This window comes from Brienomyrus brachyistius, chromosome 8, assembly GCF_023856365.1.
Source record: "Brienomyrus brachyistius isolate T26 chromosome 8, BBRACH_0.4, whole genome shotgun sequence".
Lineage (NCBI taxonomy): Eukaryota > Metazoa > Chordata > Actinopteri > Osteoglossiformes > Mormyridae > Brienomyrus > Brienomyrus brachyistius.
Window position 1 is genome coordinate 4988755 of NC_064540.1, and position 13332 is coordinate 5002086.

General features: G+C 40.2%; 1 protein-coding gene across 1 annotated transcript; it reads right to left on the reverse strand.

The window, feature by feature from the left end:
* Positions 1 to 1785: 1785 nt before the first annotated feature.
* Positions 1786 to 9519, reverse strand: si:dkey-43k4.5 (potassium voltage-gated channel subfamily S member 2). Its single transcript, XM_049022921.1, has 3 exons — positions 9261 to 9519; positions 4377 to 5353; positions 1786 to 2387 (listed from the first exon to the last, which is right to left on the reverse strand). The coding sequence occupies exons 2-3, from the start codon at positions 5340 to 5342 to the stop codon at positions 1860 to 1862; spliced, it is 1494 nt and encodes a 497-aa protein (XP_048878878.1). The 5' UTR covers positions 5343 to 5353; positions 9261 to 9519; the 3' UTR covers positions 1786 to 1859.
* Positions 9520 to 13332: the final 3813 nt, after the last annotated feature.

The window sequence follows — 13332 nt, forward strand, 5'->3', positions numbered from 1 at the left end:
AAGAATCCCCGGCCGTTCCAGGAATCCAGCTTGGGTTACGCTTAATGTGCCCCCATGCAGTGGGATGCTCCCGCCTTGGAAGCCTTATAGCATTATAGGTGTCTGCATTACAAAAGCCATGAATTAACAGCAGCACAGTGCCTCAGGTCTCCATTTTGACATTAAGAAGCGAGATCTATATAAAAAAAATTGTGGTAAACGACGCTCCTCTCACTAGGGTTCAGGTTTTCTCTCACTGGATCCTCACAATGTCTGTATTTCTCCGCTTTTAGTTCAGAGCTGCCTGTCACCTGTTCATGAATTAGCTGGTTACACCATTGGTTTGAATCCCATCACAGACTGTAGAGAATGCAGTAGCTGTGTTCGGTTTGTGAATATTACATTTTTTCAAAAATTAATTATCAATAAATTATCAATACATTTCAAAATTTATTATCAATAAATTAATCCACGAGTGTGATACGCCAAGTTAATTTTTCTCAAGTTTTTGAGCCCTAAGGTTAAGTCAGTCCCAACATTCAATAATAATTCATTCAGTTTTACTAATTATCAAATGATGGGATCACATACAAGGACTGATGAACTTCTCTAGGGGCCTTAGGCTGACTTGGCTACGGGGCCGCCAAAGCAGGCCACTTGAGCTATTTTTTGAGTTGAACGAGGAATGAGAGAGAATTAAAAACGAGGTAATGTCAATAAGAAAGAAAGAAGGGAGGGAGAAACAGGAACACTTGAAGGGGGCCAGACATTAACGACTAGGGTAATGGAACAATCGATCACATATAAGAAATGCATGACTAAGTATAAATGTATCCCCTTACCATTATATACTTAATAATTAAATGCATTCATAAATATCATTTGAAGATAATTTGAAGAGCTGGCAGTTCGACTCGGTGTTGCAAAGATAAAGTCCGGAAAACCGTAGGTACGTCGCTCAGACGAGATAAAATGATTTAACAGGAATCCAGCTGCAGCTGTTTCTTTCATTAAGAAAAGATACTTTCATGTGTCATTTGTACAAGTACGTAAAAATTCCCTTTTTTGCACATCCCATGTGAGAGTAAAGCTTGGGGTTAAATAGTCATTTATACAGCAACCTTGATGTTGCTGGTGGTTTTGTTAAAATGAAATAATATCATTTTACATTCTTCAGAAGAGTTCATATAAGAACATGCGTTATTAAATGTGCCCTAGTAGAAGGACAGATATAATTTTCAGTAGCTCAAAACTTTTCTTTCCGAACTTTTCTCATTGCAGATTTCAGCTTCTCCTGTCAAGGGAATCTTAAATTACTCGTGTGCATTGTCTTACAGGCGGCAGCTGAAGCTCTCCTAAGCTGTCTGAGAAGGTCGGGATAGAGTTGAAACCCACTGTGCTGCTGCGGGACGCAGTCCTGATGAGACACATCAATCCCCCCCAGCTGCCTCCTTCTGTCCTACTGGGATCATTAGGCCACATTTATAAGACAAAAGCATGTTACCAGAGACTTCAGTTCTGTAGCATAATAACATTGACCTTCTTCGGCAAGGTTGTAACTAGATTCTTTTCTGAATCAATGTGGATGCAGTGTATAGTGACAGAAGTGAACATCTCATACTTAAAACAACATTTCATATAGGACATGAAATTTAGAAATTAACTCTCTATACCAGTGTTAATTTTGAATGCATCTATAGGAATAGCGAATCTCAAAACTCAGCATTACGGAACACAATAAGGACAGAAGCCTTCCTTATAGAAAAACACTGGCTTATTGATTAATAACAGCTGCTGTTGTCATGGAAAGAAATCCTGGGGTTGTTTTATCTCAGTGGTTGAACAGTGTCTTTGGCTCTTTGGAGCTGCGGAGAAGGAGTTCAGGCTTTCAGAAGTTCCTTTCTTCTCACTACGGGCGATCTTTCAGCAGGAACCGCATGGTCAACATAGCTGTAGTTCACCACCCCTCCCTCTTCCTCCCGCCTGTCTACCACTTCCTCATCATCCTCCAGCTCTTCCAAACACTGGCTGTCTCCGTCCGACCCAGCGTCCACCTCCACCTGTGCTGTGGCTGACCTCTTCCTGTTGCTGTTACGCACGGAGGCCTCGAGGGCCTTCTGCTTGCGGTAGAAGTGGGAGAACTTGTTGAAAATGATCGTTATGGGCAGCGCCACCACCAGCGTGCCACCCAGGATGCAGCCGGAGGCGGCCAGCTTGCCGGCCACGGTGACAGGGACCACATCACCATAGCCCACCGTGGTCATGCTGACTGTTCCCCACCACCAGCAGGCAGGGATGGTGTCCATACCCACATCTTCCTCATATTCGGCGGTATATGCCATGCTTGCGAAGACTGCCACGCCCACGGCCAGGTAGAGCAGCAGAATTCCCACCTCCCGGTAACTGTGCTGTAAAACCCAGAGCAAACATGGAGTGTGAACCCTCCCGTCAGACGGATCCCGATTTCCTCTCCCCACCTCCAAACTATGTACCTCTTATCCACTCATCTGCAGTATTTACATTATGATTGCACTGCACTACATGTTACATTCTCTCACATAATCTATTGTAACTCTACTTATTGTGTTACTGCATTTGCACCATGATTTGCATTTGTGACCCGTGTTCTACGTTTGTGTTTATCACAAGGACATGCAGAGTAAAACAGTTCATAGCATAGTGGAACTTGCTGTTTACTACGCATAAGACAATAAATTCTTGAGTCGTGAAGTTTAACACGTGCTGCAACATCGAAGTAATGGAACTCGAGAGCAGCTATCCAACGAAAATGTGGCTAAACAAGAAGATTACAGAGATAGAGGGGGACAGGAATACCTCTATATCCTGGAGGCAGGATATAAACTCCAGGTTCATCCCGGAAAATGGAGGCCAGCTCCACATTCAGGACAGGGATATAATGGAAGGAGAAAGGCTGGAAAGCATGGGGTCGGTCTAGCAGCTGTCTGCCCTGAGCAAACCACTAGTGCTTTCCTGAACTATTCTTTTACTCTAGAAGATGCTACCAAAAAGGGCCTTAATGGAAGGGGAGAACATTTGGGAGCCTGCCCCTGAAACATTTATCTGACTATATATGTCTTGTCTGGTTCCTCACACTTTAATGAGTTTTTATTTCCTTTCATTGTGAATGACATGTAGTAAAAGTACTGGAAAGAGCAGCGCGGCGATGGGAGATATCCGTGCACTCGGTCCAAGATCTGCACGTACTAATGCTACAGCTCGACTGCATTTGCCACTAATCACGTTACAGTGAGAGATCAAATCTCCTTGCTTATGTGGCAGACATCTGCAGGATAAAGATCAGTCATCTATGAAAAAGTGTCCGGATGATTTTATCAAGAAGCATTTGCCCTTTGTCTCGATTGCTTAGGCGCATTCCTTGAACTAGTTATTTTTCTGCACACACTTTCTTTAATGCGCCACATCAACAATGCATCTGTTGGCAGCATTTTAAGCATTTCCAAGAGCCGTAATGCTTATTGTCTGATTAGTCACAGCCATAGTATTAGCATAGTCACAGTATTGTGTGCAACACAATGGGATGATACAGTACGAGGCAACAGATACTGAATTTGCTGTTCTTGTTAACTTTTTAATGTTACTATTATAAATATCCATATCTTGCATAGGAAATTGCCCGTTAGTCCTGTGACATTTCAGCATGATTGCTTGAAGGATAATTTCATTTAGGGATTTTTCACATGCTCTAATGCTTAAAAGTGACACTAGCAGCAGCATATCAATTCCTTTTATGGTTTCCATTAAAATTAAGAAAAAAATGCAGGAACTTTATGGTATAATTAAGAAGACAGGACAAAACAAATCAGTTATTTTGTGCCTGAGTAAGTACTCTTGATAGGCATTTCATATTTCCTTGAGCCAGCAGGAAACAGAACAGCAGAATATTAGCCCCACTTAGGAAAGTCCAGCTGGCCCTGATAGGACATTGTTAAAAATAAACTGAGCCAGATTATTCCATTTGGGTCAAAGATTAGGGATTCCGGCTTTGGTATCTTCTAAGTTGAACGTGTTTATTGTGTATTTTCAAGTGTAGTGTCTTCATTTTTAATATTTTGAACACTTTATGTTATTGATTCGTATTAATTTTACGTATTTAATGCTACGTATGCAATCATTCAGGTTAAACTGAAGACACATACACCAATCTATCCAAATACGTTCAATGGCACTAAATTGATATCTGAAACATCTTTTCATCAACCCTAATGTCCCTTCATTAATGACACAATGAATCTGTCCAACAGTCCCCTTTCAAAAGTGACTCATTTTCTATAATGACTGACCAATGGTCGAATGCAATGCACTTCAGTACAACAGATGCTTGAGAATGAACATCAAGGTGATGTGACTGAGCTCACCCGCAATGTGGCACCAAGGGACCTGAGGCCTGTGGAATGCCTGGCGAGTTTCAGAACCCGGAAAATCCTCATGAGGCGGAAGACCTGCACTACCTTCCCCACGTTTCCAAGCTCCATGTCGCTGTTGGCCACCAAGTCGAACAGGAGCGTGATGTAGATGGGCAACACGGACACAATGTCGATCATGTTTAGAGGGTGCAGGAAGAACTTCTTCCGGTTGGGTGCCAGGAGCATGCGTGTCACCACCTCAAAGGTGAACCAGCAGATGCAGAAGACCTCAAGGGCCTGCATGGTGGGGTCTTCTACCAACTTTCCATTCTCGTCAAAGTGCTGATATTCCGGGATGCTGTTGATGCACATGGTAGCAATGGAGGTGAGTACCACAGTAATGGATACAAAACTGAAGAGCTTACTAGGGATGGAGTATCCCGGATTCTCCAGCGTGAGCCAAAGGCACCTCCTCATGTTACCGCAGCGCATATCCTGAAACAGCTGGATGTCCTTGTTGAGGTCAGATATCTCATCCACAGAGGTGTCCACGCTACTGGCATCACTGTCCTCATCCCAGCTTTTGTGACGGTTCTCCAGCTTACGATCGTGGTAGCGGTAGCTGCAGCAGCTATCGAGGAAGAACTCGCTGATGCCCCAGTACTCGATCTCCTGGCAGAAGGAGAAGACGCACAGCTCCTCCATGATGTGCAGCTTGCCGGTGTGGTAGAAGTGGAGCACATATGGGAAGAGTCTTGGATTGCGGTCAAAGTAAAATTCTTTCTGCTGCACATCGTAGTCGTCGCAGACCTGCAGGACAGCTTCCTCAGAGTCACAGGTCAGTAGGCGACCCAGGCGTGTTTCGGGGAACTTTCGCAGCGTGCTGGAGGATAGACTCTGCTTCAGGCCCCCAACATTGATGTGGACCAGCTGGTCCTCACGGTCTAGGACCCAGATGGGAGGGTTCTTGTTCACCATGCTATCATTTGCTGTAAGAAAATGGAGTGATTTATTTCTCATGAGGTTCCTATATTTTGTCCAAGCCGGAGCTGGACTGGCCATCTGGCATATTGGGAATTTTGCCAGTAGGCTGATGGGTTCATGGGTCAGCAAAATTATAGTGGGACCTCTCACCCCCTAGCTCAGCAAAATTTTACCAAGGGGGACCCAGTCCAACCCTGGTCCAAACACATTATTTTAGTCCATGACATGGATAATATAGTAGAAACCGCTTATAGTGATCACGTTTGTCTTAGCGAAATTGATCGCTATAAGCGGATTATCATTATGACTGAATTTTTTTCGTCTTTATGTCTCAGGCAGATTACCATCTAATTGACATTTGAATATTTGATACATAAATATAAGGATTTTGAAAGGATTTTCAAATTACAGTACTGTACAAATGAACTGAAATGTGTATAATTTATAAATGCTATACTACAGTACAATACTGTACATGATATTCAGTTCAGTTTTATTTATACAGTTTGTTTTCACAGCGTTACATTGTTTCAATGGGCTTATTGTAGTTTTGTGGCTCGTTTTTTGGTGATTTATCATAAGCTGTGATGAGTCTATATTTGGAATGGAGAGAAAATTACTTTTTTAGGTAGCTAGCCAGAAGCAGATAGGTTACCGTAAGGCAAAGTAGGGTGATCAAAGTAAAGTAAAAAAAAAATTAAACCATATTTATACAGGAATGATTCTGTCCCAAGCTTTTTGATCCATATAAGCGGTTAATCACTATAACCGTGAACACTATACTATCCACTGTACTATTCTCCTCTATCTCCTCTATGATAACCCACCTTGAAGGTATTAAAATGCTGTTAGTTATTTTTTTGGTATTTTACTGTCCCCAAATCCAACAATGTGAAGTTATGCGAATAGCTTCCAGTCGCCTTTTGTCCCTAAATTGGGATTTCTTCAAATGACAGGCGGCAGGCACGTCCAGGTTAAAAAGAACTCTCATTTTATGTGATTTTCAGAAAACATCAAACAGGGTATTACATCACAAGGAAAACCTCAAGTGACTGTCATGGTGCAATCACAAGGCAATCTCCATAAAATATTTAAAAATTGCTTAAAATTGGCTAGTCTAGTTCAATATTTCATGTCTAGTGGTATAATCTCATAAAAATTTACGATTAGTTTCTATTGTTCTATTTGTTTTTAAAAATCTGCGCAGGTGCATGGGGCCAAGGGCCAAAGCCTATATACATATTCCTGTATATTTTATATTTGCATATATATATGGTGATTTCAATACAATACAAACCATTTTAAATAATTTCATTGCATAAGTGAATGTAAAACTGTACTGAGTTAGGTTACAATTATAAGAGTAAATATATATGTTATTCTTGTAGAATTGCTAGTTTTTTCTTTCTATGAATTTCATGTTAAAATTCTTCCAAAAGTCATCATATTTTAAATTTTGAAATTTTAACAAATTCTCATAAACTAAAAAATCATGTGTTTTACCGTGTGTTTAACATTTTAGACATTGTTATGATTAGTAAATATGGCATTTCAATAGTGGTTAATAATATTTAAATATAATATTTTTAATTAATATGCGTTTCCGCCACGTGACATTTTCCAGGGTGTGACATTAGTTATCCTGTTTAAAAATGATTTAAAATGATACATATGGTACTAAAAAAGCTACAGTATGCAGGACACAAAAATGCACTTCATGTGCACAAGAATATTTAAATGTGCATTTTGAAAACATTTGCATATGAGCCATGTTCCACACTGTATGAGGTCACAGAGGGCTTGGTGCCTCTCCCAGGCAGCACAAGATATGAGGCAGTGGAACAGCCTGGACAGGGTGCCAGTCCATTGTAAGGCACACATATATGCACATATCCATGCACACACTTTAGAGAGACCACCTTACATAGGTGTGTGTGTATTGGAGTGTGGGAGGAAACTGCAAAAGCAGGTGGGAATCTGAGCAACACTAGGAGATCATGCGAGCTCCACACACACACACACACACACACACACACACACACACACACACACACACACACACACACACACATACATACAGACCTGTAATCATATCTTTGTGAGGACCACTCATTCATTTCTATAGGAAAAATGCTAATGCTAACTCTATAACCATAACTATAGCCCTAACTATAACCATAAGTAACCAAACAAAATACAAGACTTTTTGCATTTTTAGCTTTTTCATTGCAGTCACGGATTTTTAGAAAATTGAGTTTTCCCTTATGGGGACCAGAAAAAAACGGGTATTCATTACATTGTGGGGACATTTAGTCCCCATAAGTTAAGGTATATCTAAACCGCACATGCACACAGTGCGGGGAGAAAGGATTCCAACCCATAGCCCTGGATGTGATCCACTAAGCTGGTACATTAATATATAACACATAGAGGGGAAATCCCAGCTCACTCTGGGTGTTCGCTTTGTGCTGCATGTGTTTCCTCTTGACATACTTTGCTCCCGCAGTCCAAAGACATGCACTTAACTGGCATCTCTAAATTCCTCCCACTAGGGATTTGCATGTGTGAGTGCATTTCTACATGTGCTGTAGGACCTAGACATCCTAACAAGAAGGTTCCCTTTGCTTGTACCCTAAGTTACCATGGACAGACTCCAGGCCACCTACAGTGCAGTACTACATAGTTATAGGGTACAATATAGTCCAGTACTAGATACTACAGTCCAATACTAGATAAGCAGTTGAAGGACGTGAAGTATTATTAGTAATATTAGGGGTCCTAGCACCAGCGGTCCTAGGATCCATATTATTTTTTGTTGCTTTTGTTCTTGAAAGCTTGTTCTATTATTAACAGGTATCTTAATTCCTAAAATAGACTCTTAATTACTTATGCTTGGTCAGCTTGCAAAAGACTTCAGAGAATGACACAGCTGGTTCCATAACATCAGCAATCATATCAGCCACACACAAAGCGGCACGTCCCGACACTGCTGTAGCAGAGAACCACACAAAAGCTAAGAGTAGCAAAGTAAGGAACGCACACTCCCAGGAACAGATAACATAAAGCAAAGGCAATCATATAGTTATAGTGCACTTTAACAATAATAACTTGCATTTGTCAGTGATCATGTAGCACTTGCTACGCATAAAGAAAATAATATTAATTTCCTTTGCAGATAGTCATGTATACTGCATTGTGTGTGTACTTCAAGAGTTGCTGTTTAATGTTATGAAACGAAATGAAGAAGAATACCCAGTGCATACAATACAATACTACGAAAATACCACAGAGCCATAATCAATATTAAACATCAATATAAATTAGGATGGCTTGTGTATATATGCTGGATAATATTTACACTGACATTCAGCAGTAACGCAAGGTGAAACACAGACAGACAGACAGACAGACAGACAGACAGACAGACAGACAGACAGACAGACAGACAGACAGACAGACAGATAGATAGATAGATAGATAGATAGATAGATAGATAGATAGATAGATAGATAGATAGATAGAAAGAATATCCTTTATATACCCCAAATCTGCTTCAAATGTAAATCGACACTACATTTCCAAACACCCTGTAACAACCAGGAAGGATGCCCCCCATGTAAGTCATAAAAAGTTTATCAATCATTGAGAAGAATGAGGCTATTCAATTGGAATCACTGTCCTACAATACAGGGTACGTAAATCCTGCATGAACGGATCGATCCGTCCATGACTACCGGGGGACCAGCGAAACACGATTAAAACAACAAATATGTGTTCTTAGTAACTAGGCAGGTTGTTAAACTACTTCATCTATCCTTAGGAATTGTTTCAAATGAGGACAAATATAAATAGCACAATTGCCGGAGGTAAATATAACGGTATTTATAACTCCAAGTAACATGTGTCGCCTACCTGGAGACGAAGATCTAAGACGACTTCGTTCTTCAGCTGAAAGTGTGAAATCAAAAAACGGACCCCGTGTATCCCATCTGAGGCTGCCTCGTCGGGCATCACAGACTCGTCCTCCAATTGTTATCCGAAAGTCTGATCTCAGTCGCTGCGATTGATTTTATATTTATTTTTAACCACGAAATAAATCCGTTCACCGGTCCAAAGCCGCTCGGTGCCCCTGAATTACCGCAGCTGACTGAACCCCGTCCCGCTACGGCGTCCTATAATTTGATCTGCGCCCGGTTTCCGCGCTCCCTCTACACAAGTTGATGTTTAATGCGACTTGCCGCAAGAGATCGCGGGGATGCTATTTCCATAATGATCCCCCCTGGCGTTTTTAAATAATAAAAAAGAATAAAACATCCGGTGCGCTTTGTGTCTTCTTCCACGCAACCTCTTTTAATCGTTGATACAAGTTAAGTAAAACTGTAGAGTAATTTTAGTAATTTTGCTGAGCTGGTGAATTTTCACCCGAAACTTGACGTTCTTTATGCAGTTATTCAGGCGATCCTTTTAATAAATAGTTAAATAAAAAGTGAGATAACCTATGTTACTACATATAGCGTGTTATTGTAAGAGGCCGGACCCTGAGCATCTAGTGTCCCCAACTCTGACCTTTTTTCCAGTTAAAACAACTGTGAGGTCTTCTCGGGTGGTTAAAAATTGTCCATTTAAAGCTTTATCAGTTTATCATGTTGAAGCAGTCATTTATTTTTCTTTAATGCAATGTATGAAACCCAATGTAAGAATTCGGTGCACCAATTCTGTTACCTTTGCTGTTGGCTGATATATATAAAGTAATATTACGTTTTTATTTTTTTTAACAAGTAAACAACAGTATGAGATATTAAATGGTAAATCACACGCCCTCTGTTTTAAACCATCAGTTGAAATTTATGTGTTTAATAATAAAGTTTCATGTGGCTTTTTCAGTTAGGCCTATATATTCATTTTACATAGGCTATATTTATATTCATTCAACTGAAGACATAAGGTAAAAAAACGTACTACCACTGACCACAGGGGGGATGCTTTGTGTCTAAAATTCATAATCGCATACTTTAAACAGTACATTCTCACCAGTTTATAGTAGTACGGTTCTATTTGGGGTTGAATTTGGAATTTAGTAGTACTGCTGAGTACAGAATCGCTTGTATTTTTTTCGTAAACACGAACACTAGAACAACTAGTACAACTAGTAGAATTTTTCCCGCTAATTTAATCGCAATAATAGGTCTGCTCTCAGTACAAGAGCTACTTGTTTGAATTCGACAGCGATGAGATAAACGAACCCCTCATTAAAAACTACGAATAACTGAACATTTAATGAAGGACCTAAAAAATAATTTAATTTAATTTCCTTTTATTTGAGTTAAGGTGTTTAGTGTGGTTAATCCCGCGGCTCTTATATGTCCCCCATGAACTAACAATCAATAGAGAACGCAATTAAAAATGCACTTGCAGAGGATCAGCACAGCGGGGTCGATAAATGTCAGTTACACCACGAATCTAAAATGGCTATATAATACGGCATTTATTTTTGGTTAAGAAAGAGCGCTGACTCAAGCGGTTTAATCTCTTCAGTACACCGTTTGCAGCAAAACAGCTTCTTGACATGTCTTAAAACATTTGGTCGTGCACCCCATAAATAAAAGGAGTTAGATATCTGGGGACAATATTTGTAAAAAGAAAAGTGGAGAATAATACACTGGTTTTATTAACGGGGAAAATTTTAACAGCATGCAGTTGTATCAGTCACAGGGCTGATAAAAGAAATCAAATAGAGAGCAGGAGCCGTACACCGTACAATAGGATTGTGTTTTGGTTTTTGGCTGAGACCTGGTCCGTTGTTGTAGCAACAAGGACCCGAACATTTAAATCAAAGTAATCCACACAAAGGATAGATATAAACCGTTCATTAGAAAGCTTTTATCTGCACGATCCTTTGTGTTCTATATGTATACAGTCATGTGAAAACATCAGGACACCCCATTGAATATTTAAATCTTTATTAAAAAATATCAGTATTAAATCTTCTTTCAAATGATATCTGTAGATGAAGGTGATGTAATTGCATTACCTATGCAAAAACAAGAAACAAATTCACTTATTTAACAAAGGAAATTAACTAAGATGCCAATAACTACTCAGGAAAAAGTTAGAACACCCTGTGCCCAAATAGCTAGTATTTTCCCCCATTGGCTGAAATGACCTCAGTGAGACGTTTCCTGTAACCATCTATCAATCTCTGACATCTACTGGCAGAAAGTTGTCCCCACTCTCCAATGCAGAATTCCTTAAGCTGTGTGATGTTTGCATGCACTTCCGCTTGAAATCACCCCACAGCATCTCAATAGGATTCATATTTGGGCTTTGACTTGACCATTCCAGAACTCTCCGTTTCTTTCTTGTAAACCATTCCTTGGTAGATTTACTTGAATATTTTGGGTCATTGTCATTTGCACGGTCCACCCCAAATTCAGCTTCAAATTCTGGACAGATGTTTTGACATTGTCCGCAAGCACCCTCTGATATGATAAGGAATTCATAGTGGATTCTATGATGGTGATGTAAGGGGATGTACAGTGGCGTGTTTTAACGTTGTAGACTGGATTTTATTGGGGGACTTTTATTTTGATGGGTTGGCTCCAGGAGAGGGGTGAGGAGGTGTGCCCTTGGCACCCAGTTGCAGTTATCAAGGTTATTGAGGTTTCCCGGATGTATAAATAGTGCAGAAGTATAATGAACAAGAGGATGGACATGCTGTCATCAGGAGTAGTTCGAGTCGCAATTCTTTTATCGAGTGATTACTTCCATGCGAGCCCCTTGCGGTGAGCTGGCTAGGTTCTGTTGCAGCAAACAGCACCAAACCATGACATTTCCACCCCCATGATTCACAGTTAGTGTGAAGTTCTTTTGCTCAAAATCTGTCTTTCGTTTATGGCAAACATGTCCTGCATGTTACTGCACCCAAATAATTCAGTTTCAGATTCATCTCTGCAAAGCACGTTGTTCCGAAAGTCCCAGTCTTTGTCTGCTGTAGGAGGGCAAACTCTGGCAAACTTCAGTGTTTTACCTATATGTTTTTTTTGACAGCAAGGGTTTCCTCCTTGCACAGGTCCCATGTAAATCAAACTTGTGCATCTCTTTCTGATGGTTCATGCATGTACCTTGACATCAACTATAGTAAGAGCTTCCTGTATGATCTGCAATGACATTTTAGGATTTTTGGAGACTTCTTTCGGCATCTTACAGTCTGCTCTAGGGCTGAACTTGCTAGGACAGCCTGCCATGGCCATGCTAGCAGTTGTTTGAAATGTTCTCCACTTGTAAATTATTTTCCGGGCAATGGAATGGCTGATTCCAAACTCTCTTGAGATCTTTTAATATCTTTCCCAGACTCATATGCATCTACAAGATTCTTTCTGAAGGCCTCAGGTCTTTGGATCTCACCATGGTGCTAGCACTCATTTCAACAATCAAGAGCAATCCAATTACATAAGACAAGCTCCACCAAAAAGCTCTGTAATGATGTTCTAATCATTTTCACCTGATGTGGTGCACCAGAATCTAATTGTAGGAATTTTAAATAGTGGTGAATATGAGGGTGTCCTAACTTTTTTTTTCCTCAGTGGAAATCAGCATCTTGGTTAATTTCTTTTCGAAATCGGTGAATTTGCTTTTTGTTTTTACATAGATGATGCAATTTCATCACCTTCATCTACAGATATAATTTAAAAGAAGATTAAATACTGATATGTTGATATTTCTTAATCAAGAACTAAATATTTAATGGAGTGTCCTAATTTTTTCACATAACTTTATGTATTTGTAGTATAACAAACAAATAATACTGGAGGTAAAAATAATTAGTGGACTAGTGGGGAATAAAATAATCTGATGGTTCTTGGAAAAAGCTCACACTGTCATGTCCAGCACAGAAGGTATGACCCAGAGTGCAGGCTGTGCAGGGGTAGCCCATTGTGGGGACGTTTTACTGGGACTTGACGAGGCAGAAAGCAGACAATGACTG

Coding starts and splice junctions, on each gene's coding strand:
- si:dkey-43k4.5 (XM_049022921.1), bottom strand. CDS start 5,342: ATGGTGAACAAGAACCCTCCCATCTGGGTCCTAGACCGTGAGGACCAG. Junction 2,388..4,376: donor CCCTTGGTGCCACATTGCGG/GTGAGCTCAGTC, acceptor TGGGTTTTACAG/CACAGTTACCGGGAGGTGGG.